At 46.9% G+C, this 25847-nt stretch overlaps 1 protein-coding gene across 3 annotated transcripts in view; it reads right to left on the reverse strand.

The window, feature by feature from the left end:
- Positions 1 to 25847, reverse strand: part of cfap92 (cilia and flagella associated protein 92 (putative)) — a 185710-nt gene that overhangs the window by 23573 nt on the left and 136290 nt on the right. For 2 of the 3 annotated variants that reach the window (XM_072472552.1, XM_072472551.1), the window contains exons 12-14: positions 17987 to 18257; positions 12492 to 12656; positions 16 to 228 (exon numbers count right to left, since the gene is read on the reverse strand). In XM_072472552.1, coding sequence (XP_072328653.1) covers positions 16 to 228; positions 12492 to 12656; positions 17987 to 18257 — 649 coding nt within the window. The remainder of the gene's footprint in view (positions 1 to 15; positions 229 to 12491; positions 12657 to 17986; positions 18258 to 25847) is intronic. The other variant, XM_072472553.1, reaches the window with a different exon arrangement.

Consider the following 25847-nt stretch of genomic DNA (forward strand, 5'->3'; position numbering starts at 1 on the left):
AAACATGAATGGCACCTTTCTAAGGTCGTGTATCCGTGCGTCATCAGGTTTCTTTGGATGTTCATTGGCATCTAGGCTGCTCTTGAATCCTGGATATCTGAATCCATCAGAGGTTAGCCAAGCTGATTTTAATCTTTCCTTTGCTCTCTTTTTATCAATATCCACATCCACACGAGCCACTGTTGCTGACAGAAATTCTTGATTGTACGTGAAGTAATAATTTGGCTTCTGTGAGGGAGAAAAACCATTTACAAATGGACGTTAATATTTTATTACAAGATATTAAAACCATTGTTCAATAAATAGACATGTTTGACTCTTAAGCCGTTTGTGTCTGTATAAATGCCCCAAAGCTTTGGTCTGCACCTGTCCTTATGGGAGGGTTACAGACAGCGAGTACGATTTTTCTTGTATTGTGTGAACGCTGGACAAGTGGTGGGTATGGCTACCACACCACACATTAAAGAAGCATTTAGATGAGCACTCGAAACACCATAGCATACAAAGCTATGGACCAAGTGCTGGACAATGGGATTTGGATAGGTACTTGATGTCAGGCACAGGCATGGTGGGCCGCAGGGTTTATTTCAGTGCCGTAAAACTCTATGACCCCATGTTGCTGATGGTCGGCACTTACAAAACCAGGATGCTAAACAAGCACTGACAGTCAGTTTGTGAACTGACAAGGGGCAATAAATCCAGTGGCTGTGAGGAATTGAACAAACGAATGTGATATAAAATAATTAGTTCAAATATTAGTTACAGTAATGTGGATGTGATCAGTCTAATAGTAGTGAGTTCACAGACAAAGGATTTCAGAAAGCATAGCAAGGAAGGGGGAGGGGTGTCTGGTGGAGGATGGGAAAAGGATGCTGGGTAACAAGAGGCCCAGGGTTAAGGAATGAGAAGTGAGCCAATCAGGGTATATGGCCAGGTCAGGAGGTGTATAGGGTGGCCTATGGGAATCTTGTATGTGAAACTTGATGCCATTCGAATGTATTTGTAGAGATTCCTTTGTCTCCAATAGCACTCGGTTCGGGAGACCACAGGAGGCAGCTTGTGTTCTGGGTCTTTGTGAAGCGAGTCAGACTTGCAAGTTGGTTAGAAATAAATAATACTATGCCTACAAATCCATCTTGAGTTTTATTGAGGCCAGACTGACGGGTAAAGAAATTAATATTGTCATTTGGTGCCGAAACCTGGGATTTCTCCAGACGGTCACCGGCCAGCTGCGAAATCAGAATTAGACTGATGTTGGACAAGGAAAGTGGAAACGGGCCCACAATGTGTGTAGCTGGAAAATGACCCACATTGGTTTTCCCCTCTTCTCATGGTCTGATTGGTCTGGTACGGAAAGATCATCTCGACGAAATCAAAGGTCAGTCTGGGGATTAGAAAATTAAACTGACGGGATATCATAATTGATCGTTCAGTTTTGGGTTAATTGTGGAACTGATGGGACATCGAAAAGATGGTTCAGTTCTACAAGTGTTTTTGATGAACTGATGGGACATCGGAAGGATGGTTCAGTTCCACGAGTGTTTTTAAAACTATAGTTGATTAAGCTAAAATTGTATTCTTGGACTGTACTGGCGAGAATCGCAATCTTGAGGACTAGTTAGAGATTATGGGGAATTGTTTGGATAAATTTCAAAACAAAGAACATCCATAGAACTGGATGCTGCATGTTAGTTAAAGCAGAAGTCTCTCAAAGGGTTAACAGCAGCCAAAGTTAAAGACTACAGACAGTGCTTCTCACACAGGCCTTGAGATAACAGCAGCAGCCTGTGGTGTAATCGGATACCTTTCTTTCGAGTCAGTGAAACTCCAGCAAAGTTACGTTTTGAATTAATTAAAGGAAACCAGTGGATTTCTCCACCTCTTTGATAAAAGTTAATTATTTTAGCAAGCAATTGATTGAAATTGCCAGAATCTTAAATTTGAATTACTTGAAATAATGTTTATTTAATTTTATTTGTGAATTAATAGAAACTTAAAGAAACTCACTGACACCATTTTAAAAAGAGTAAATCTGGAGATGACAGTTGACTGCATCTGCTAACTGCTCCCTCATTGATAGCAGCCAACATTTTTGTTAATGTAAGAAAAACTTGTTAAAAGAAAAATTATTAAGATAAAGAATTAATTAAGTTGTAAAAGTTATACAAGTTTGTGTTAAGCAAATCATAAATTCAGTTCTGAGTCAAGGTCAGAACTAAGCTTGCAGTTTGCAGTAATTCAATTTGAATTTTCAAACATTTTAAGTTTTAAAAGAACACTGTTAAAAACTTTTAAATAACTTTGCCAAGTAGCAAAAATTGCCATTGGTTAGAAATAGGCAAATAAAAAATAAAAAAAGAGCCAAAGTATGAAAGCTAAAGAGTTAATTGGACTATGGAGACAATATTGTCAAGAGGAGAGGGATAAGATCATGTTGTTAAGTTGGCAAGAAAATGCCCTTAAAATGGGGATTCCAATTAGTGAAAGGGGAAACCAGAAAACTCTGGAGATCTTGGAAAAGGAGTGTGCATTCAAAAAACGTGCAAGTAAAGAGAGGGTGGACTCGAGTTTTTAAAAATGGGCTACGTAATTCAATGACTGGCCTTGCATTGACAGATGCAGATGATGGCCTAGAGAATTGGACCATGTCGGCTAGAGTCCCGACTGCACCAGTAGCATTGTCTGTACTAATTCCGGAACCACTAGGGTATCTTAATTTATATCCAGTCGCTGCTCCCAGATTCAAATCATGCCAGCCTCTCCAGCCCCTTCGGTTAATAGTTTGGGCCCTATTTCTGCACCTTCACCGTCTGTTGGAGAAGGGGAGCTCTGTTCCACAAGCCCAATTAGCTCTAGGACCCGATTTTGGACAAAGAGAGAGGGGCCTGATCCTATCTAGAAACAATTATGCATACCACCTAGATTCCTTAAGACCGATATAGTAGGACAGAAAAATAAAGAACAAAGAAAGAGGATCGGAATGGTTCTGAGGAGCTGGAGCTCTCCCTAGTGGAAGGGAAGGACGTCGAAGTCTTTGAAGAGCCAGAGGAATGCGCTAAACCGCCCCCTAGTGAGACTCTGAGACAGTTGCCGATTAGGAAAATACCCAACCCTGATGTTGCAACAGCAGCAGCCCAGCCCAAGACAGACGTTTATTTCCCATGGAGACCCAGTGAGATGATGGCTATTCTGGCTGCAATCCCAGACAGGAAGAAATCTCCTGCTGCTTTCGTGGACTATCTGAGAATTACCATCTCAGTTTATCAAGCTGATTATGGGGACCTCTGGGCCCTAGTCCAGTAGCTTTTAACCCCAGCAGAGCACTGCAGTTATCTCAACCACTTGAATTATGATAGCCACGCCGCACTTCAGCAAGCCCATGCCTTGGAGATGATAGACGGGCACAAATCCTGAATGCGTTGAATGCCACATTTCAAAAGCCCATAAACATCTCTGCTATCTTAGACCTCAAACCTAAAAAGACTGAAGAGCCAAAGGAATTTCTGGAACGTTTTAATGAAATCTACCGTGGGCAGTCAGGTGGCTTGCTGTACCAAAATGGTCAGAATTCCGCTCAATATTGTGCTATGTTAATGCATTGCCTACCACCTTCCGTGGCTACTGCCGTGAAATGTAATAACATGAATTGGACAGAGAACGACCCTTCCCAGATGGCCCGGGCAGTCAGATTTTATTGGAAGGAGGGTGTAGGCCAGGAAGGAGGCTCAGTTACAAAGATTAAGACTGAGTATGAAATGAAAAAGGATGCTCTGAGACCCCAAAGAGAGGCAGATATAGAGGGACCAATGCATGTTTTAGTTGTGGCCGTACATATCACTGGCATCAGGAATGCCCCTTTAAAAGACGGGCAGCAGAAGGAGACTACCTGACCCAAAAGGAGGGGGTACCCACCAAGGGGAGGACAGACGAGGTACACCGACTTCTCCCAGGCAAACCCTTTCTCAACACAAGATTGACTAGCTAATTTAGTCATAAGGACTCTCCAATAGGACAGGGAACCTATTATCTCTCTGCAGGCAGGAGATCAACATTACCCATTTGTAATCGACACTGGAGCAGCCATGTCTATGGTGCAATCAGAACTTCGACTACCACTATCCGACCACACCCAGCATTTGTCGGGGCCCCAAGGACAGGTGTGGGAGTATCCTATTTCTGAACCTGTGACAGTCACTTATGAGAATAAGTCTACAGATCATCAGTTTGTGGTGACTACTGGATTGGACTGTAACTTGTTGGCCCGAGATTTACTGTGTATCTTCCAGCTACAGCTAGAGTGTGGAGACGAAGGGGTAACGGTTCAATCATGGAGGATGAGACAACAGTGTTATATTTCTATCACACCCTAGTGGTGGACGTTAGACATTGAACTTTCACTGCACCACGTTACCCTGGCCTATGACAGAACCGGACAGAACAGGGAGTTGGAGGACAAATACCGGCCGTTAATTGGGACCGAATGGCCAGTCAAGATTACAGCCACAGTCACGGGAAAAGAAGGTACAGCCGATTTTGACAATACCACCACATTTATGGCCACAGTCAGCTTCTGTAGGCCCTCATATTACACGTCAGGTCCCCGACCAGTATCATGCCAAGGATCTGAGGCCTATGTAAGGAGGGCAGTGGATCATCCAGATCCAACAGAGTACGCACTTCAAGTCATGCCAGATGGAACTTCCATAAAATACTTTGAGGTCCCTGAAACGATTAGCACTCGACTTCAGCCAACCCCAGCTCTGGAAGAATAGGGGATTCCTTACCTTGGCCGGCACGGAAATATCCCACCGGGGTTTAGTTAATGACCTACTGCAGGCCCTCCTTATGCCCGTGCAGATTTCCGTCATTAAATGCGCTGCCCATACAAACGGTAAGACCCCAGTTGACGTTGGTAATGAACAAGCAGATTGTGCAGCACGGACAGCCGCGCAAATTCAGCAAGTGATGGTGCCTAAAATGTTAAGTCAGACTAAACGATCTGCTATAAATAGGTCTGCTTCTGACAAGCCAATGCCAACCATCCAAGACGTCATAAGGTTACAGGAGGACGCTCCTGAGAGTGATAAACAAATGTGGAAATGGTTAGGTTGTACATATGATTCTGTTTCTTCTTTATGGACCACACCAGCACATCTGACTTGTACGTCAAAGGTACTAGCTTTATGGGTCATCGAATGTGTACACTTTGCAAATCATTGTGGGGCTCGGGGGACTTGGTGCCACCCTAAAATGCAGGGGCTGGCTCAGAGAATCAGTAATTGGTGTTTGATTTGTCAGCAATATAACACCGGCAAAGGTATGAGGCAAACCCCGTTGCCCAGTGGTCCCTTTGAGACGCTCCAAATGGATTACATTGAATTGGAAAGGTGTCAATGTTATAAATATGTTTTGGTTATTGTGGATGTGTTCAGCAGATGGGTTGAGATGTAGCCGACTACCGATAATAAAGCTGCTACTGTGGTTAAAGTTCTGAGGCGGGAAATCATTCCCCGGTACGGCATGCCAGCTCAGTAGAATTCTGATAACAGGCCTCATTTTCTTGGACAGATTAACCTGCCTCCCTTCTCCAGCACTGTTTTACAGGTGTGAAGCATGATGGGGTGGCTACGCACCGCCTGTGTAATCTTCGGCCTCGCCTCGCTTGGAGTGACATCGGCGGGGGAAATGGAAAAGGGAAATATCATCTACATCTGTAACCCCAACCAAACTACACAGACACTTCACTTATGCCGAGGTGACATTCTGCGACTCGTGGAAGGTCATCAGGTTAATGGACAATGCAAGACTCATGAAGCAATTGCACCGGTCCCGGCGATGGGAAGGGAACATTCCATGGACATTGCCTTGTTTTTGGAGTACGTGTAAATTTGATTTTGGATGTGTTCAGATTGGTGCCATAAAGGTAAAGTCAGACCGTCAGGAGAGGGTAGGAAGAGGTTGTGAGAGAGAGAGGGGGACTAGAGAGGACGGAGCGTGTGAGAAGGGGAGTACAACTAGAACGTGGGTTATCAGGCGATATACTTAATTCATTTAGGACCCAGAATGAGGGAAACCTCGGTAGTATGAATCTCTTCTACCAGATCTACCACCGCTTGCATGGCCAGGGACGGGTTGTCTGCTACCCGAACCCCGCAGCGGTGTCTAGTTTATTTTCTGTTTCACCGCATTGGGGCACTCCCCAAACGGTGGTTCATTGTCAGCGTTCCAAGACACTGCCCGAGCAAGTCACTCTTCCTTATGCTCCGAGTTCCGCACCACCGGCTATTTGCCTTCCCCTTCCTCGGGATAATTCCCACTCACAGTATGATAGGCTGCAACGGTGGAGGGCGTACATACCTATCCACTTCACTCCCAATAAAGACTCCCGGTCGTACGAGAATTCTTTCAGCAGTGACGGGTACGGCTGTTTGCTGGTAGAGGTGGAAACGAATATAACATGTCTGTTCCCCACCTGTACGGACAGGAGGTGTCATATCACTCAGGCATCCGGCCACTGCGTCTGTTACAACACCACTTGCATTCCATTGAACACCGGCCTCCAGCTCCTTTGTGGCTGGGCAAATGTCTCTCATATCACTGTTGGGACTAGGGCTTTCCGCATTGCTAGGAGGCCCGAATGGGCGTTCCAAAGCTGGATAAACTGGGCTACTGGGGGATCCCTATCCAACCGATATACTGATTATGATGCTAGCCTGTACATGGAGCAAGGATACTACTTTTTTAATGGCACAGTGACCAAATGTTTTGTCACCCCCATTTCCCTGGCAAATTGCTATCAGGACTCTAGTCCCCACCACAGTCCCCTGCCCCTCGGCGTGGATGCTGCACAATCAGTTGGCACGACGGGCAGTCTAAGCCGAATTCTGCAAGAACTGGAAAAAACCCTCAGGTTCTCGCACCCAACCGGGGCCACTCAGCCGGATGGGGAATTCTGAGCGTCTTGACACTGGGAGGTGTGGGGGGGTTCCTTGGCGGTTAGCGATAGGAATTATTTTATTTGTGGCCTTACCATCCTGGGAAACTAAACCTTAGGAGCCTCGGGGCAATAACTAAGGAATTGTCTCAGCTGCGGTTGTTTGCCATGCAGAACCGGTATGCTCTTGACTATCTTCTGGCCCGTGAGAACATAGAACATAGAACATAGAAAATACAGCACAGAACAGGCCCTTCGGCCCACGATGTTGTGCCGAACCTTTGTCCTAGATTAATCATAGATTATCATTGAATTTACAGTGCAGAAGGAGGCCATTCGGCCCCCTGAGTCTGCACCGGCTCTTGGAAAGAGCACCCTACCCAAACTCAACACCTCCACCCAACACCAAGGGCAATTTTGGACACTAAGGGCAATTTATCATGGCCAATCCACCTACCCTGCACATCTTTGGACTGTGGGACGAAACCGGAGCACCCGGAGGAAACCCACGCAGACACGGGGAGGATGTGCAGACTCCGCACAGACAGTGACCCAAGCCAGAATCAAACCTGGGATCCTGGAGCTGTGAAGCAATTGTGCTATCCACAATGCTACCGTGCTGCCCTTAAGAACAAATAAATCTACACTATATCATTTTACCGTAATCCATGTACCTATCCAATAGCTGCTTGAAGGTCCCTAATGTTTCCGACTCAACTACCACAGGCAGTGCATTCCATGCCCCCACTACTCTCTGGGTAAAGAACCTACCTCTGATATCCCTCCTATATCTTCCACCTTTCACCTTAAATTTATGTCCCCTTGTAATGGTTTGTTCCACCCGGGGAAAAAGTCTCTGACTGTCTACTCTATCTATTCCCCTGATCATCTTATAAACCTCTATCAAGTCGTCCCTCATCCTTCTCCGTTCTAATGAGAAAAGGCCTAGCACCCTCAACCTTTCCTCGTAAGACCTACTCTCCATTCCAGGTAACATCCTGGTAAATCTTCTTTGCACCTTTTCCAAAGCTTCCACATCCTTCCTAAAATGAAGTGACCAGAACTGTACACAGTACTCCAAATGTGGCCTTACCAAAGTTTTGTACAGCTGCATCATCACCTCACGGCTCTTAAATTCAATCCCTCTATTAATGAACGCGAGCACACCATAGGCCTTCTTCACAGCTCTATCCACTTGAGTGGCAACTTTCAAAGATGTATGAACATAGACCCCAAGATCTCTCTGCTCCTCCACATTGCCAAGAACTCTACCGTTAACCCTGTATTCCGCATTCAATTTGTCCTTCCAAAATGGACAACCTCACACTTTTCAGGGTTAAACTCCATCTGCCACTTCTCAGCCCAGCTCTGCATCCTATCTATGTCTCTTTGCAGCTGACAACAGCCCTCCTTACTATCCACAACTCCACCAATCTTCGTATCGTCTGCAAATTTACTGACCCACCCTTCAACTCCCTCATCCAAGTCATTAATGAAAATCACAAACAGCAGAGGACCCAGAACTGATCCCTGCAGTACGCCACTGGTAACTGGGATCCAGGCTGAATATTTGCCATCCACCACCATCCTCTGACTTCTATCGGTTAACCAGTTCGTTATCCAACTGGCCAAATTTCCCACTATCCCATGCCTCCTTACTTTCTGCAGAAGCCTACCATGGGGAACCTTATCAAATGCCTTACTAAAATCCATGTACACTACATCCACTGCTTTACCTTCATCCACATGCTTGGTCACCTCCTCAAAGAATTCAATAAGATTTGTAAGGCAAGACCTACCCCTCACAAATCCGTGCTGACTATCCCTAATCAAGCAGTGTCTTTCCAGATGCTCAGAAATCCTATCCTTCAGTACCCTTTCCATTACTTTGCCTACCACCGAAGTAAGACTAACTGGCCTGTAATTCCCAGGGTTATCCCTAGTCCCTTTTTTGAACAGGGGCACGACATTCGCCACTCTCCAATCCCTTGGTACCACACCTGTTGACAGTGAGGACGAAAAGATCATTGCCAACGGCTCTGCAATTTCATCTCTTGCTTCCCATAGAATCCTTGGATATATCCCGTCAGGCCCGTGAGGGTGGGGTATGCGCCATAGTGCAGGGCAAGTGTATCATGGGAGTTCAAGACCTAACCGCTAACATCACTAAATTTATGGATCGCATACGGGATCACCTGGACGGAATGCAGGACCCTGGCTCTTGGGGTAACTGGGGAATCGGAGGTTGGAAGGACTGGTTGATAAATATGCCATGTATTTAGGAGTGGCATCGGCTGCATCTTTGTGGGCCTGGCCATCCTTAAATGCGTGATGGGTAGAATGCAGGGCACTGGAACAGATAGACGCCCCTAGAATCTTGGCTGTTAGGATCCACGAAGGTACGGTGGATGACGGAGTGCTGCAACAGGAATTGGAAATGCAGCGATGAATCTTCTTAGATAAGGGGCCATAGCTACGGCTTGGACAGATAGGTTATCATGAAATGATAAAAGGAGAGAATGAGGAATTGAACAAACGAATGTGATATAAAATAGTTAGTTCAAATATTAGTTACAGTAATGTGGATGTGATCAGTCTAATAGTAGTGAGTTCACAGACAAAGGATTTCAGAAAGCATGGCAAGGAAGGGGGAGGGGTGTCTGGTGGAGGATGGGAAAAGGATGCTGGGTAACAAGAGGCCCAGGGTTAAGGAATGAGAAGTGAGTGAATCAGGATATATGGCCAGGTCAGGAGGTGTGAAGAATGGCCTATGTGTATCTTGTATGTGAAACTTGATGCCATTTGAATGTATTTGTAGAGATTCCTTTGTCTCCAATAGCACTCGGTTCGGGAGACCCCAGGAGGCAGCTTGTGTTCTGGGTCTTTGTGAAGCGAGTCAGACTTGCAAGTCGATTAGAAATAAATAATACTACGCCTACAAATCCATCTCAAGTTTTATTGAGGCCAGATTGACGGGTAAAGAAATTAATATCGTCAGCTGCACTGGAAAATGCAGGGACACCTGCAGTGAGTGGCTGACAAAGGAGCAACTGGTTGTGGGCTGAATGATTTTTGGGTGGCCTAGAGCAAATTGTTATATTCCCAGTTGCACCACTCAAGCCCTTTTACAAAAGCTTACCTCAATCTTGCTGGAGTGGCCTCCAGTGACCCTTTAATGACTGCTGGTTAGGCCACTCAACATTTAGGACCACGCAGAATGTTGCATCATGAATGTTGGCTCAGCATAAGACCAAAATTGGACCATGAATTTATTTTTACAACAATGCTGCCTCTTTTGGACAGCACCGCTAGTCTCACAATTTAAGGCCCACTTAAAAATTGCATCAGGCAGGCCTTGGCTGTCAAATGAACGATACGTTTGTTTCAGAGGTATTTCACTTGTCACTGTTACATTTGCATTGAACTATGGTGGTAGTGAGATGAAAATCGCCCATAATATAAACTAAATTGCTATAACTTGCTTCTCACTCCACTGATTCATCTTTTGTAATTATCATTTCAAACCTTGCTGTATAGGCAAGCAAGTGTGCCCTAAGATAAGTGACCTGTGACGGAATAGTGAAAAATGTACACACAGGAAAAATACAGATTTTGCAATACACAATTTTCCACGATCTGCCATACACCGTCCCCAGAGTACAGTTAACCATGAATTTATCTTTTCTGGGAAGGAAGAGAAACAAAAACCTTCTACTTACAGTGTAAATATAGTCCACATTTGTTTCTATTGGACCCAATATTTATCTAATACTCTTATTCAGTTAGGTTGGGTTATTGAATCAATTCTGGTGAGTCCTGGTATGTAATAGCAAGTCTTTGAAATCCATCCAGTCTCTTTCCACTGGGGGTTCGTTAATACCAATATTTTTATGAATTGTGGCAAAAGAAGCTAGGGAAGTTTCATGAAGATTTCCAAAGAAAATATTTTACAAGATAAGCTGGAAATTGAATATTTTGAGTATTTTCCAGCACTTTTAAGTTCAGCACCGAGAAAGCATTCCTTCTTCCTTCCATCCAACAGAGCTTGCAACCCCAGCCTCGATTCATTACACAAAGTTTATTCTACTAAACTCACCCTCTAATTCAAACTTAAAGTGGTCTTGAAATATAAACAAAATAAAGCTCCTCGACCTGATTTTCTCTTCATGAGACTTGGGACCACTGCGTCACCTGATTTCATTCATCTTTGTCCAACCTCCTATTCATAGAACATGCAGTGCAGAAGGAGGCCATTCGGCCCATCGAGTCTGCACCGACCCACTTTAAGCCCTCACTTCCACCATATTCCCGTAACCCAATAACCCCTCCTAACCTCTTTTGGACACTAAAGGCAATTTAGCATGTCCAATCCACCTAACCTGCACGTCTTTGGATTGTGGGAGGAAACCGGAGCACCTAGAGGAAACCCACATAGACATGGGGAGAACGTGCAGACTCTGACAGACAGTGACCCAGCGGGGAATCGAACCTGGGACCCTGGCGCTGTGAAGCCACAGTGCTAACCACTGTGCTACCATGCTGCCCTCAACATTCCCTCAATATTCCATGCAAAAATATATATTTTAAAATAAATTTAGAGTGCCCAATTCATTTTTTCCAATTAAGGGGCAATTTATCGTGGCCAATCCACCTACCCTGCACAACTTTGGATTGTGGGGGTGAAACCCATGCAAACACGGGGAGAATGAGCAAACTCCACATGGACAGTGACCCAGAGCCGGGATTGAACCTGGGACCTCGGTGCAGTGAGGCAGCAATGCTAACCACTGCACCACCGTGCTGCCCCCCTGTACAAAAATATAACCACCAGAGACAATTTATTTATGTATCTGGCCCATGATTTTTTTTTGTGTGCGGTGCCTCAGCTGAGCAGTAGATTAAAAGGGCAACTTGCACGTGACCTGTGGGGGGGATGTTGAGGTTGCTGTCTGGTCGAGCACCTTCAAAGTGTAGCAATGCTATACGCCTTGAAGATACAGATGTGCAGTACCTGTCATGGACAGAAGTGGAATCAGCTGAAGTATTTAGGGTCTGGAACATGCAGAAGAAACCATTTGAGTCTCAATATGGCATTTTTATATTATTTCTCTGCCAGCTCTTTGGCATGCATCTAAGTGGCCACTCTTCATATCTGAGATGGGCTATTGCACGGTCTGGGTCACCACAGCTAAACTTGCTCCAGCGTCCATCGAATTGTGATCAGGCACCCTTGCTCAACTAAGGGAAGTAATATTAAGGAAAGCATCCTTTTACTGTGGTCAATATGGACCAACATTTCCTGCTTTTTATCACACATCACGAGTTGCATTCATCCATGGAGTCATTGAGTTCTAAGAATAGTTTTCAGATGTACATCCTGATTGTTTTTCTCTTTCGCCCATTGTCCCCATGTTTAAGGATGTTGATGACATTTACTGTTGTTTATTTTTAACTTTGATGCAAATTCCTTCTTTGTCTCAAATGACTGATTTATCGTGTCTGAAATTAATTGTTAATTTACTGGTGTGTAATGTATGTCGACTAAGCTGGTCCCTACCAGTGCCATTTCCTGTCGCAGCAGTTCCTTTGCCTGCTCAGCAGAGTTCAAGGTCTGATTGGAGTAGATGTACACAGCTTTTCCTTCAAGAGGCAGTGTTGCGATTGTTCCTCGTTTGGTTTTCATCAGCTTTTTGCTAGCTTTGTAAACTGCGTCAATGTTAGCCTGAAACATGAAAATATTTTGTGCTCAAGTGACTTAGTTGCGTTTGAAAAGGGGGAAGACACCAGGGTGGAATACCTGTATTTGAAAATATTTTACCGTCCTAAGTTAATCCTCTGACCGATCTGAAGCTGAATGTTTGAACTGTGAGACTTCTTCAGCCTAAAATCACAAGAGTGCACCAGTTTTCACCAAATACAAGGGAGTTGAGGCCAGTGCAAGAGCCCTCTTGAAATGTAGGTCTATATTTAATGCTAACTCCCTGGGCATTTGCCGTGGTCTGTCTTTGGATAGGAGCAAAATGCAATTTTTTTAACCTGTTAATTCTTTTCTTGATTGAACCATCTTGAGCGAACTAGAATGTTGCGGGTTATTTAAATCACCGACATCAAGGACGTCCAACAAAGCTAGTTTTATTCCTAAGCTCAACAGCTATATACAGTACTCATGCTATGCCCAAGATCCTGGGGACAACTCCTGTCCTCCCACCACGTGACCTCTTATGTAGCCGCATTCTCCCATGACCACAAGGTCCACATGATCGAATCTGCTTTTCACCAGCAAGTCACAGCTTCCATTTGTTTATCGTATGCATGCTTATCATTTGCTGCAAGAATTCACAATCTAACAGTAGAAACCTATCTTTGCAACTCGATTGTAACAATAGTTATTTATAATCAGAATGCAAAACCATGCAAGTAGGAGCAGGAATAGACCATACAACCCTTAAGTCACCTCTGCCATGCAATGCAATCATGGCTAATTAATCATTGGTCTTAAATGCACTTTCCCATCCTCTCCACATATCCCTTGATTCCCTGATAAAATAAAAATCCATCTCAGCCTTAAATATTTTCAACAAAGGGCAAGGTAAAGAATTCCAAATATTCACAACCCTTTCAGTGCTAAACAAATGTTGCATCAAGTCTTAAACCTATCACCAAGATTAAACCCCAAGAATAATAATGGGAAGTGTTAGAACAGAAGGCATTTTCTATGTCTTATCTTTTTCAACGGTTATAAGATCCGTACTGTGCAGAAGGAGGCCATTTGGCCCATCGAGTCTGCACCGACCCTCCGAAAGAGCACCCTACCTCGGCCCACTCCCCCGCCCTATCCCTGTAACCCCACCAAAACGTTGGACACTAAGGGCAATTTAGCATGGCCAATCCACCTAACCTGCACATCTTTGGACTACGGGAGGAAACCGGAGCACCCGAAGGAAACCCACGCAGACACTGGGAGAAAATGCAAACTCACATATACTCGTCGCCCAATGGCGGAATCGGACCCAGGTCATAACTGCTGTGAGGCAGCAGTGATAAGTACTGTGCCACCGTGTTGCCCATTCTTGATTCTTGGAATATTCTTTTCCATGAAGATTATAATTTTCATATTTGCAATTTGTTTCTCTTGATTTTTTAATTCTTTCACAAGGTGTGGAAATCGCTGGCAAGACCAGCATCTAATTGCCCTTGAGAAGGTAGTGCCAAGCCGCCTTCTGGAACTGCTGCGGATTAAGTGGTGTAGGTACACCCACAGTTCATTAGGAAGGGAGTTGCAGAGTTTTGACTCAGCGATAGTGATAATGTGATATTGTTCCAAGTCAAGGTGGCGTGTGGTTTGGCGGGAAATTTGCAGGTGGTGGTTTCCCGTGCACTGCTGCTCTTGCCCTTCGAGGTGGCCGAGCTCGAGGATTTGGAAGGTGCAGTCGAATGGGTTTGGGGAGTTGTTGCAGTGCATCTTGCAGCTGTAATCCACTGCTGCCACTGCATGTCAGTGATAGAGTGGATGAATGTTTAAGGTGATAGATGAATGCCAATCAAGCAGGCCAAGCTTATTGGTCAAGAGTTGCATTCATCCAGGCAAGAGAGGAGTATTCCATCACATTATTAATTTGAGCCTTATATATGATGGGGCAGCACGGTGGTTAGCACTGCTGCCACATAGCTCCAGGGACCCGGGTTCAATTCTGGCCTCGGGTGACTGAATGTGTGGAGTTTGCACGTTCTTCCTGTGTCTGCATGGATTTCCTCCAGGTGCTCCAGTTTCCTCCCACAGTCCAAAGATGTGGATTGGCCGTGCTAAATTTCCCCTAGTGTCAAAAAGGTTAGGTGGGGTTGCTAGGTTATGGGGATGGGGGGTGGAGGCGTGGGCTTAGGTGGGATGCTCTTTTCAGGGAGCGGTGCAGACTCGATGGGCGAATGGCCTCCTTCTGCACTGTAAATTCTATGATCTACGATTCTATGATATGACATGAAAGGCTTCAGGAATTAAGCAGGTGAGTGACTTGCTGCAGAATTCCCGGTCTCGATTTGCTCTTGTAGTCACTATATTTATATGGCTGGTCTACTTTCATTTCTGGTCAATGGTAACTGGTAACCCCCTCCCCCTCAAGGATGTGGAGAGAGGGGAATTCAATGATGGTAATGTCACTGAATGTCAAGGGACAATGGTTGGATTCTCTTTTTGGAAATGATCATTCATGGCACTTGTGGGTTGCAGATGTTACTTGCCACTTCTCAGCCCAAGCTGAATGATGTCCATGTCTTGCTGCATATGGAGATGAATTGCTTCAGTATATGAGGATCTGTGAATAATGCTGAATATTATGCAATCACCAGCGAACATCCCCACTTTTGACCTTATGATAGCAGAAAGGTAATTGATGAAGCCATGGGCACTACCCTGAGAAATTTCTGCACCAATGTCTAACAACCACAACCATCTTCCTTTGTGTCAGGTATCAGTCCCACCAGTGGAGAGTTTCCCCCGATTCCCATGGACTCCAGTTTAGCTAGGGTTCCTTGATGCCATACATGGTTAAATGCTGCCTTGGTGCCATACTTGGTCACTCTCGCCTCCTCTAGCATTCAGCTGTTTTTTCCATGTTTGAACTAAGGCTGCAATGAGGTCAGGAGCTGAGTGATTCTGGCAGAACCCAAACTGAGCGTCCGTGAGCAGGTCATTGCTGAGTAAGTGTCGCTTGATAGACTGTTGATGACTCCTTTCATCACTTTGTTGGTGATGGAGATTAGACTGATAGGGCGGTAATTGGCTGGGTTGGATGTACTCAGGGTGGGGGATTTCACTGTACATCAGTTTACACGAGATGCGAGTGATTGCCCTTGACATCAAGGCAGCATTTGACCGAGTATGGCATCAAGGATCCCTAGCTAAAGTGGAGTCAAAGGGAATCAGCGGGAAAACTCTTTGCTGGCTGAAGTCATACCTGGCACAAAGGAAGGTGGCTGTAGAGTTTGAAGGGCAATTATTCCAACTCCAGGACATCAATGCATGCAGGAGTTCCTCAGGGTGGTGTCCTAGGCCCAAACTTCTTCAGCTACTTCATCCAAGACCTCCATTCCATTATAAGGTCAGACGGGGGATGTTTGCGGATGATTGCACAATGTTCAGCACCATTTGCGACTCCTCAGATAATGAAGCAGTCCATTCCCAAATACAGCAAGGCCTGGACAATATCCAGGCTTGTGCTGACAAGTGGCAAGTTACATTCGCGCCACCCAAGTGCCAGGCAATGACCATCTCATACAAGAGAGGATCTAACCACTGCACCTTGACATTCAATGGCATTTCCATCACTGAATCCCCCACAATCTACATATTGGAGGTTACCATTGATCATGAATTGAACTGGACTAGCCATATTAATACTTTGGCTACCAGGGCAGGTCAAAGGCTAGGAATCCTATGGCAAGTAACTCACCCCCTGACCCTCCAAAGCCTGTCCACCATCTACAGGGCACAAGTCAGGAGTGTAATGGAATACTCTCCACTTGCCTGGATGAGTGCAGCTCCAACAACACTCAAGAAGCTCAACGCCATCCAGGACAAAGCAGCCCGCTTGATTGCTACCCCATTCCACAAACACCCAAACCCTCCACTACCGACGAACAGGGGCAGACATGTGTACCATCTACAAGATGCACTGCAGTAACTCACCAAGGTTCCTTAGACAGCACCTTCCAAACCCACAACCACTACCATCTAGAAGGACAAGAGCAGGAGGTACCTGGGAATCCCACCACCTGAAGGTTGTCCTCCAAGTCACTCACCACCCTGACTTGGAAATATATCACCGTTCCTTCACTGTCGCTGGGGCAACATCCTGGAACTTCCTCCCTAACAGCACAATGGGTGTACCTGCACCTCAGGGACTGCAGAGGTTCAAGAAGGCAACTCGCCTCCACCTTCTGAAGGGCAACTAAGGATGGACAATAAACGCTGGCCTAACATCCCGTAAATTAATAAAACAAATTCTGTGTCCTTTCCACATTTCGTGCTTCTTCCAATTGGTGTTCAACAAGGAGGGGCACTGAAACAGTAGGTGGTAATCAGCAGCAGATTTCCTTGCCCATTTTGACCTGATGCCATGAAATTTTATGGGGTCTGGAGTCAATGTTGAGGAATCCAAGGGCAATTTCCTTCGAAGTGCATACCACTGTGTATAGTGGGTCTGCCCTGTCCTTGGATGATGGTGGTGGAGTCTGAGATGTTGTCTGTAAAGTATAATTCTGAGGATGACTGTCAGGCAGTTGCTTGACAAGAACTTGTTTGTGGGATATGCTCCCAATTTGGGCACAAACCCCCACAGATATTAGTTAGGAGGACTTTGCAAGATCGACAGAGATGGGTGGTCTATTCGGTGTCGTTCCATCCTGACTTTTCTATAGTGATTTGATACAATTGATGTACAATTTCAGAAAAGTCATTTCCGTGGGTCACATGGAGACCAAACCAGGTAAGGATGGCTGATTTCCTTCCCTTAAGGACAGTGAACCAGGTGGATTTTTATTTATTTATTATTTTTATAAATTTAGAGTGCCCAATTCAATTTTTTCCAATTAAGGGGCAATTTAGGGTGGCCAATCCACCTAGCCTGCACATCTTTTGGGTTGTGGGGGTGAAACTCACACAGACACGGGTAGAATGTGCAAACTCCACACGGACAGTGACCCAGAACCGGGATCAAACCTGGGACCTCGGCGCCGTGAGGCGGCAGTGCTAACCCAATGCACCACCGTGCTGCCCTCCAGGTGGATTCTTATGACAAGCAACAATGGTTTCACGGCCATCTTTACCGAGACTGGCTTTTAATTCCAAATTTATTAATTGGATTTAAATTCCACCAGATGCCACGGTAAGATTTGAAAAAGAAAAGGTCCAGAGTATTGGCCTAGACCTCTGGATTACTAGTCCACTGACATTCCTACTATGCCACCACACCACCACCTCTCCCTGGAAAAATAATCTCTGGAATAATCCTACTGTTCTATGTCACCTCATAAACTTTGATTTTGCCCAACTAATACCTGAATGTGATCTGTGAAGGTTTGATCCTTTTTCATCTGTAAATAGTTTTCATTGAAAATGTCCAGCTCAGGATAATGTATCCGTTTTGATGGTTTATGTTTGGGAGCAGGTTGATTTGTGGTGGGTGATATGTTCTTGGTGGTAAGTGGACCTGTTTCAGAGGCTGGGATTCCAAACTCACGACTCATGGTCCTTACCATTTCTGCTGAAGGAAAGAGGTCATACTGTGCTACTTCTCTTAACTTTTTCGCAGAGCATATACCTTGAAGTCTGAGAAACAAAAGAAAGATTAAATTATAATTTACCAGCCGCAGCTGAGATATCATGCAAGGAAACCGATTAGAAGGTTTTTACGAACCTGCATTCTACATTGGAACAACAACATGCTCTGCTGCTTTCATGAATGCATGAGGGCACTCTCTACACTGATTTTAAATGTATAATGCTGTTGTTCATAGATTAGGAAGCATCCAAATAGCTCAACCTAGAATTCATGGCGTTTTTGAACTTTTATACATTACTACAAGCAACTAGATGACAGAAGAGTCTAATAGAAATTTGCTGTTCTTACTTTAGTGTCATCTAATTTGTGTGATAGTTGTATAATTCTACCTTCAGGCTAACATCCTAATAAAGAGAGACTCAACACTTACATGTGTGCTGCAAGAAATTCAATGACCTCACACAAGTGATCAAGGCCTGTGAATGCATCTTCAAATGCCATAACACACCACCATAAACCACTCAATTCACCACCAGATTCTTCATTCAACTACTCGGCAGGACTTATGATCATAATAGGGTCACATTTTATTTTTAACTAAAGTGCAGCAATGTTGGCCTTGCTGCCAACACCCACTTTCCACGAACAAATAAGAAAAATAAGTTTTGAGAGTGATGTGCCTAACTTCAAAGGTGCCGACAACAAAGCCCTCAGTCGACATCCGGTGGTGGCTATGAAGGAGTAAGTCGCACATTTGGTGGCTCGGGTGGGACTTTTAGACCTTTTCCGCCGATTTTTTACCGGACTTGATTTGAAAAATCGATGATAGAGGCAATTGTGTACTGGATTCCCACATCGGTGCATGTAGAGGAGGACTAGAAGTGCTCGCAAAGGCAGAAACAGCCAGACAGAGAAGGCTTGGGCTGAAGCTGCAGTGGGAGAAAGCATGGCGGATGACCGGACCTCTGGCTTGTCGACCCAACGGTCAACGGAGCAGCTGATACAAGTTATCCAGGAGGGCTTCGCCAAGCAGAATCGGGACTGCTTGGACCCGATTAAAGAATCAATTGCGCGGCTCGAGCTTAGATTGGATGCCCAAGATCGGGCAATCCAGAAAGTAGAGACGGTACTGGCTGACCAGGAGGAACATCAAACTGCGGTGGAGTTGGAGGTGGGGATGCTGAGAGACCAGCAGATAAGGCTCTTGGAGAAGGTGGAGGATCTAGAGAATGGGTCCCGCCGGCAGAACTTGAGAATCGTTGGGCTCCCGGAGGGGTCCAAAGGAGAAGACGCTGGGGCATACATAGCGGCCATGTTCGAGAAGCTGCTGGGGGATGAGGAATTCTCCCAACCCTGGGAGGTGGACAGAGCTCACAGAACGCTCGCGAGAAAGCCGCGAATGGGAAACCCTCTGAGGGCAATGGTGGTGAGATTCCACAGGTATTTGGATAAGGAGCTGTAAATGGGAGAACAGTATCCTGCAGATCTATCAGGACCTGAGTGCGGAGGTGGCCAGGAGAAGAGCGGGATTTAACCAGATCAGGTCGACACGTTTTAAGAAAAAGGTGAAATTCGGACTGCTGTATCCGGCCCATCTCTGGGTCATGTACGAGGAGCAACATTTTTATTTCGAGTCGCCTGAGGAAGTGCTGGACTTCACGAAAAGGCGGACTGAGAACTTTTGAACTTTGCTGCAACGTTCATGGTTTTAAAAGTTTCTCGTTTTTTGTTTTGTGAATGCTATTTGTAATGCCTTCTGCATTGCTTTGGGGCCAGTTGCAGAGCTGAGTGAGTTAAAGTTTACATTTGCACTGTTGGGGTGGATGGAGGTGTGTTTGTTTAGATGCTGGATCTCTTGCTTGATCTTTTCTTTGTTTAGTGTTTTTTTTTCTGTCGGGCAATTGTGTTGGGATTGTTTGTCATTTGAATATGTGTGTATGAGCGGGGGGGGGGGGGGGGGGGGGGGGGGGGGGGGGGGTGGATAATAGGTGGGAGAATGTCTGACGCCAGGAGTGGGGGCCACCAAGCTAGCTGGGTGGGCTAGATCACGGAAGCTTAGTGGGGGGTGAGCATATGTTAGGCTTATCAAAGGCGTCCATTTACATTGTGCTGTTACTAGGGGGGTGGGGGTGGGGGGGGGAAATGTTTTGCTGACAAGGGAGGGACTATTGCTGAGGGACAGAGAGGAGGTCGGGGGTGGAGGCTGCCTGGGGGCGGGCTGGTGGAGGCGCGGGGCGTGGGCTGGAGACAGGCCCAAGAAAGGTAATGGCTGATCGGCAAAGGGGGGTGATGAGCCCCCCAACTAGGCTGATCACCTGGAACATACGATGGCTAAATGGGCCGGACAACAGGGCACGCGTGTTTGCGCATTTGAGAGGATTGAAGGCGGACGTGGTAATTCTGCAGGAGACGCAACTTAGAGCAGCTGACCAGATTACATTAAGGAAAGGTTGGATCGGACAGGTTTTCCACTCGGGACTGGACTCGAAGACGAGAGGGGTCACGATCCTGATCAACAAGCGGGTGGTGTTTGCGGCGGGAAGAATAGTTTTGGATGTGGGAGGCCGGTACATTATGGTCAGTGGGAAATTGGAGGGGGTGCAGGTGCTATTAGTAAATGTGTATGCGCTAAATTGGGACGATGTGGAGTTTATAAAGAGGATGCTGGGGAAGATACCCGTACCAGCCTCCCCGAACAGGTGCCGGAATGTGGCGACTAGGGGCTTTTCACAGTAACTTCATTTGAAGCCTACTTGTGACAATAAGCCGTTTTCATTCATTTTTCATTTCATACCGGACCTGGATTCGCATAAATTGGTCATGGGAGGGGACTTCCAACACAGTTATTGACCCTGGTTTAGACCGGTCAAGTTCAAAAACGGGCAGGATGCCAGCAACGGCAAAGGAACTAAAAGGGTTCATGGAGCAGTTGGGGGGGGGGACCCATGGAGATTTGGGCAGCCGAGGGTGAAGGAGTTCTCCTTCTGCTCACACGTGCAGAAAGTGAACTCCCGGATTGATTTCTTTATTCTGAGCAGGGCGTTACTGACGGGGGTGGTGGACACGGGGTACTCGGCGATCACAATCTCAGACCATGCTCTGCACTGGGTTGACCTACAGGTTAGTAAAGACAGTAACCAGCGCCCGCACTGGACGTTAGACGTGGGTCTTTTAGCTGATGAAGAGGTGTGCGGGCGGCTGAGTAACTGTATTCAGAACTACCTGGAAGTTAACGGGGGAAATTTCAGCAGCGGTGGTCTGGGAAGCATTAAAGGCGGTAGTTAGAGGGGAGCTGATCTCGATATGGGCTCACAGGGAGAAGGTAGACAGGGCAGAGACGGACCAACTGGTAAAGGAGATACTACAGGTCGACAGGAGGTATGCGGAGACCCCGGAGGCGGGGCTTTAAGGGAACGGCGGAGGCTACAGGTGGAGTTCGGCTTGTTAACCACAGAGAGGGCGGTGGAGCAGCTGAGAAAGGCGAGGGGAGCGATTTATGAGCATGGAGAGAAGACCAGCAGAATGCTTGCGCAGCAGCTTAGAAAGAGGGAGGTAGCCAGGGAGATAGGGAAAGTAAAGGATGGAGGTGGCAACCTGGTTGGAGACTTAGCAGGGGTAAATAAGGCGTTTAACGAGTTTTATAGTAGGCTGTATGGGTCGGGACCCCCAACGGGGCTGGAGCGGATGAGGCACTTCCTAGGGGGACTGAATGTCCCAAAGGTGGACGGGGAGCTGGTAGAAGGTCTGGGGGCCCCGATCGGGATGGGAGAGATAGCGGAGGGTCTGAAGGCCATGCAGTCGGGTAAAGCCCCGGGGCCGGACAGGTAACCAGTGGAGTTCTATAAAAAGTTCTTTGGGATATTGGGGCCGTTGTTGATGAGGATGTTCAATGAGGCAAGGGAGAGAGGGGCGCTTCCCCCGACGATGTCACAGGCCACGATTTCACTGGCCACGATTTCACTGATCCTGAAGCGGGACAAGAACCCGAAGCTGTGTGGGTCCTACAGGCCGATATCCCCATTGAATGTAGACGCCAAACTGCTGGCCAAAATTTTGTTCTCTAGGATTGAGGATTGTGTTCCGGACGTTATTGGGGAGGACCAGACAGGGTTTGTTAAGGGTAGGCAGTTGGTGGCCAATGTAAGAAGGCTATTAAACGTGATCATGATGCCCCCGGAAGGTAGGGAGGTGGTGGTAGTGGTCGCAATGGACGTAGAGAAGGTCTTTAATCAAGTAGAATGGGAATATCTGTGGGAGGTTCTGGGGGCGGTTCGGATTTGGCCAGGGCTTTATTGACTGGGTCAGGTTGCTGGTATCAGGCTCCTGTGGCGAGCGTACGGACGAATAGGATAACATCGGACTATTTTAGGGGGACGAGACAGGGATGCCCCCTCGCCCCACTGTTGGAGCTGCCGTTTAGAGTGGTGGGGGAAGCTTTCGATATCTCGGCATCCAAGTGGCGCGGGAATGGGAACGGCTGCACAAACTTAATCTGGCCCGACTAGTGGACCAAATGAAGGACGATTTTCAGAGGTGGGACGTGCTCCCGTTGTCACGAGCTGAGAGGGTGCAGACGGTGAAGATGACTGTCCTCCCGAGATTCCTGTTTGTGTTTCAGCGTCTCCCCATCTTTATTCCGCGGTCCTTTTTTAAATGGGTCAACAAAGTGACCATTGGCTTTGTATGGGCGGGCAAGACCCCGCGAGTAAGTAAGGGGATGCTTGAGCAGAGTCAGGGAGAGGGCGGGCTGGCGCTGCCAAACTTCAGTAACTACTATTGGACGGCGAATATAGCCATGATCAGGAAGTGGGTGGTGGGGGGAGGCGACTTCATGTAAGGGCACCAGCTTAGGGGCGTTGATAACGGCGCCTCTGCCAGTCCCGCCGGCACGGTGGCGGCCCTGAGAGTCTGGGAGCAATGGAGGAGACATGTGGGAGCAGAGGGAGCATTGGTTTGGTCTCCAATCTGTAATAATCACCGGTTTGCCCCGGGAAGAATGGTTGGGGCGTTTCGGAGATGGCGGAGAGGAGGGGTTGAGAGGATGGGGGATATGTTTATTGAGGGCAGCTTGCCTAGCTTGAGGGAGCTGGAGGAGAAATTTGGATTGGCGAGGGGAAACAAAAAAGGTACCTGCAAGTGCGGGACTTCCTACGTAGGCAGGTTTCAACCTTCCCCTCTCCTACCACCAAGGGGGATACAGGACAGGGTAGTTTCCAGAGGGTGGGTGGGAGAAGGGAGGGTCTCTGACATTTACAAGGAACTTATGGGGCAGAGGAGGCGCAGACTGAGGAGCTGAAATGCAAGTGGGAAGAGGAGTTGGGAGGAGAGATAGAGGATGGTCTATGGGCGGACGCGTTGAGTCGAGTCAACGCGTCCACAACATGTGCCAGGCTTAGCCTGATACAATTCAAGGTCGTTCACCGGGCTCACATGACAGTGGCCTGGATGAGCAGATTCTTTGGGGTAGAAGATAGATGTGCAATATGTGCGGGAGGGTCAGCGAACCATGTCCACATGTTCTGGACATGTCCAATTCTGGCAGGGGTTTGCAGATGTCATGTGCACAGTGTTAAAAACAAGGGTGGCACAGAGGTGGCGATTTTCAGGGTGTCGGAAGATCCGGGAATCCAGGAGGAGAAAGAGGCTGACATTCTGGCCTTTGCTTCCCTGTAGCTCGGAGACGGATATTATTAGGTTGGAGGGACTTAAAGCCCCCGAAGTCGGAGGCCTGGCTATCAGACATGGCAAGCTTTATCTATTGGGAGAAAATCAAGTTCGCCTTGAGAGGGTCAATGTTAGGGTTCGTCCGGAGGTGTCAAACGTTTGTTGAATTCTTCGTGGAAAATTGATCGTCAGCAGAAGCGGGGGGGGGGGGGGGGGTTAGCTTAGCTTAGAGTAGGGGGTTAATAAAGGTGGGATCTGTAAGGGAGGAAGACGGCTTTTGCACTATGTTTATAGATTCATATACATTGTTGATTTTGTTGTTGGTGTAAAACCAAAAAATACCTCAATAAAACGTTTATTAAAAAAAAAAGCCTTCAAGCTCGTTCCACAGCCCATTTTCTCACCATCCTAATATTTGCCGTCCAATAATAATTTATCAAATTCGGCAATGCCAGCTCCCACACCCGTTTCATAAGAATCCACAGCATTCGTGGGGAACAGCATTCCACGCCCACACAAACCCCAAAATCAGCCTAAAAAACATTACTTAGGGACAAAGATAGGGAGGTTCTGAAACAACAGAAACCTCAGCAGCACCGTCATTTTCACTGTCTGCACCCACCCAGCCAGCGACAACAGCAACACGTCCCACCTCTTAAAATCTGCCTTCATCCCCTCCACCAATCGAGCAGAGTTCAATCTATGCAGTTGGGCCCAGCTCTGCACCACTTTAATACCTAGGTACCTAAAGCTTGCCCCCGCCACCCTAAATGGCAACTCCCCTGACCTCCTTTCCTGCCCCCTGGCAATGATCGGGAACACTTCACTCTTTCCCATGTTCCATTTGTATCCCGAAAACAGGCCAAATTCCCCCAGGATCGCCATAATCTCCCCAGCGCAGCCCAATGGGTCCGAAATATATACGGTATCCGGATTATCCGGCCCATTCAGCCCTCTTACATTCCACGTGACTAGAAATTAGCCGGTTGAACCAGCCCTCCTCATCACCAACTCCGCATCCAGGGCCTAGTGGACCCGCAGCTCACTCGCTACGCAGGTGCATTTCCTGGTCTGCTTTGCCTATTTCAAGATCTTTTCTTTGTCCAAGAATCAATGCAGCCAGTCATCCCGATGATCCTCAGGTTCTATCTCCTGGACCAGTTCTCCAGGTCCTCTAGTTTCTCGATCAGCCTCTTCTGGCTGTCCAACTCTGTCTCCAATGAAGCCATCTGTTCCTCATGCTCCCCCACCGCCACCTCCACCTTCTGAATTCCCAGGCCCTGAGCCTCAGGCCTCTGCCCCACTTTCTTATTCGCTGCTCTGAGCGGTTCAACCACCTTAGCCAGGTCATCCGAAGCCTCCTTCCTCTGCTGCTGGAATTTTCCGTTCAAAAGCTCCACCAGCTGCTCCACCGACCACTGGGCGGGCAGCACTGCCCCCTTGCCCTCTTGACCTGCAGCGCACCACAAAAACTGTCCTGCTCCAGCTGCTCTCTTTTTCTCGTGGCACTTCTCATCCTCTAATCCTTGCACCAATCTCACCAGAGGAGTATTACCTTCTCTGGGCACTCACACACCTTTTGCACTCAAAGTAAACCCCATACGGGCAGGGAAGGACCAATAAAATCCACCTTGAATGGGAGCCACCAAATGCGCAAACACTCACTCCATGGCCGACACCCGAAGTTCCTCTGTGTGACAAATTCCTGGTCTCCGCTGTGCCATATAGGGGAAGCATGTACCACATTCTGGGAACTTCAGGTGTGTCCTTAGGGCCTGTTCAGTGGACACAGTCACACACAGGCCAGATTAGGCACGTGGCAGATATCCTTTCCTTTAATGAGCCAGACAGGTTTTTACAACAATCAGTTGTCATGGATGGTCACCATTATCAGTTTTCTATTCCAGATTTTATCAATTAACTTGAAATTTCACCAGCTCATGTCATGGAATTATAATCTGTGACCCAGAACA

This window comes from Scyliorhinus torazame, chromosome 13 (assembly GCF_047496885.1).
Source record: "Scyliorhinus torazame isolate Kashiwa2021f chromosome 13, sScyTor2.1, whole genome shotgun sequence".
NCBI lineage: Eukaryota > Metazoa > Chordata > Chondrichthyes > Carcharhiniformes > Scyliorhinidae > Scyliorhinus > Scyliorhinus torazame.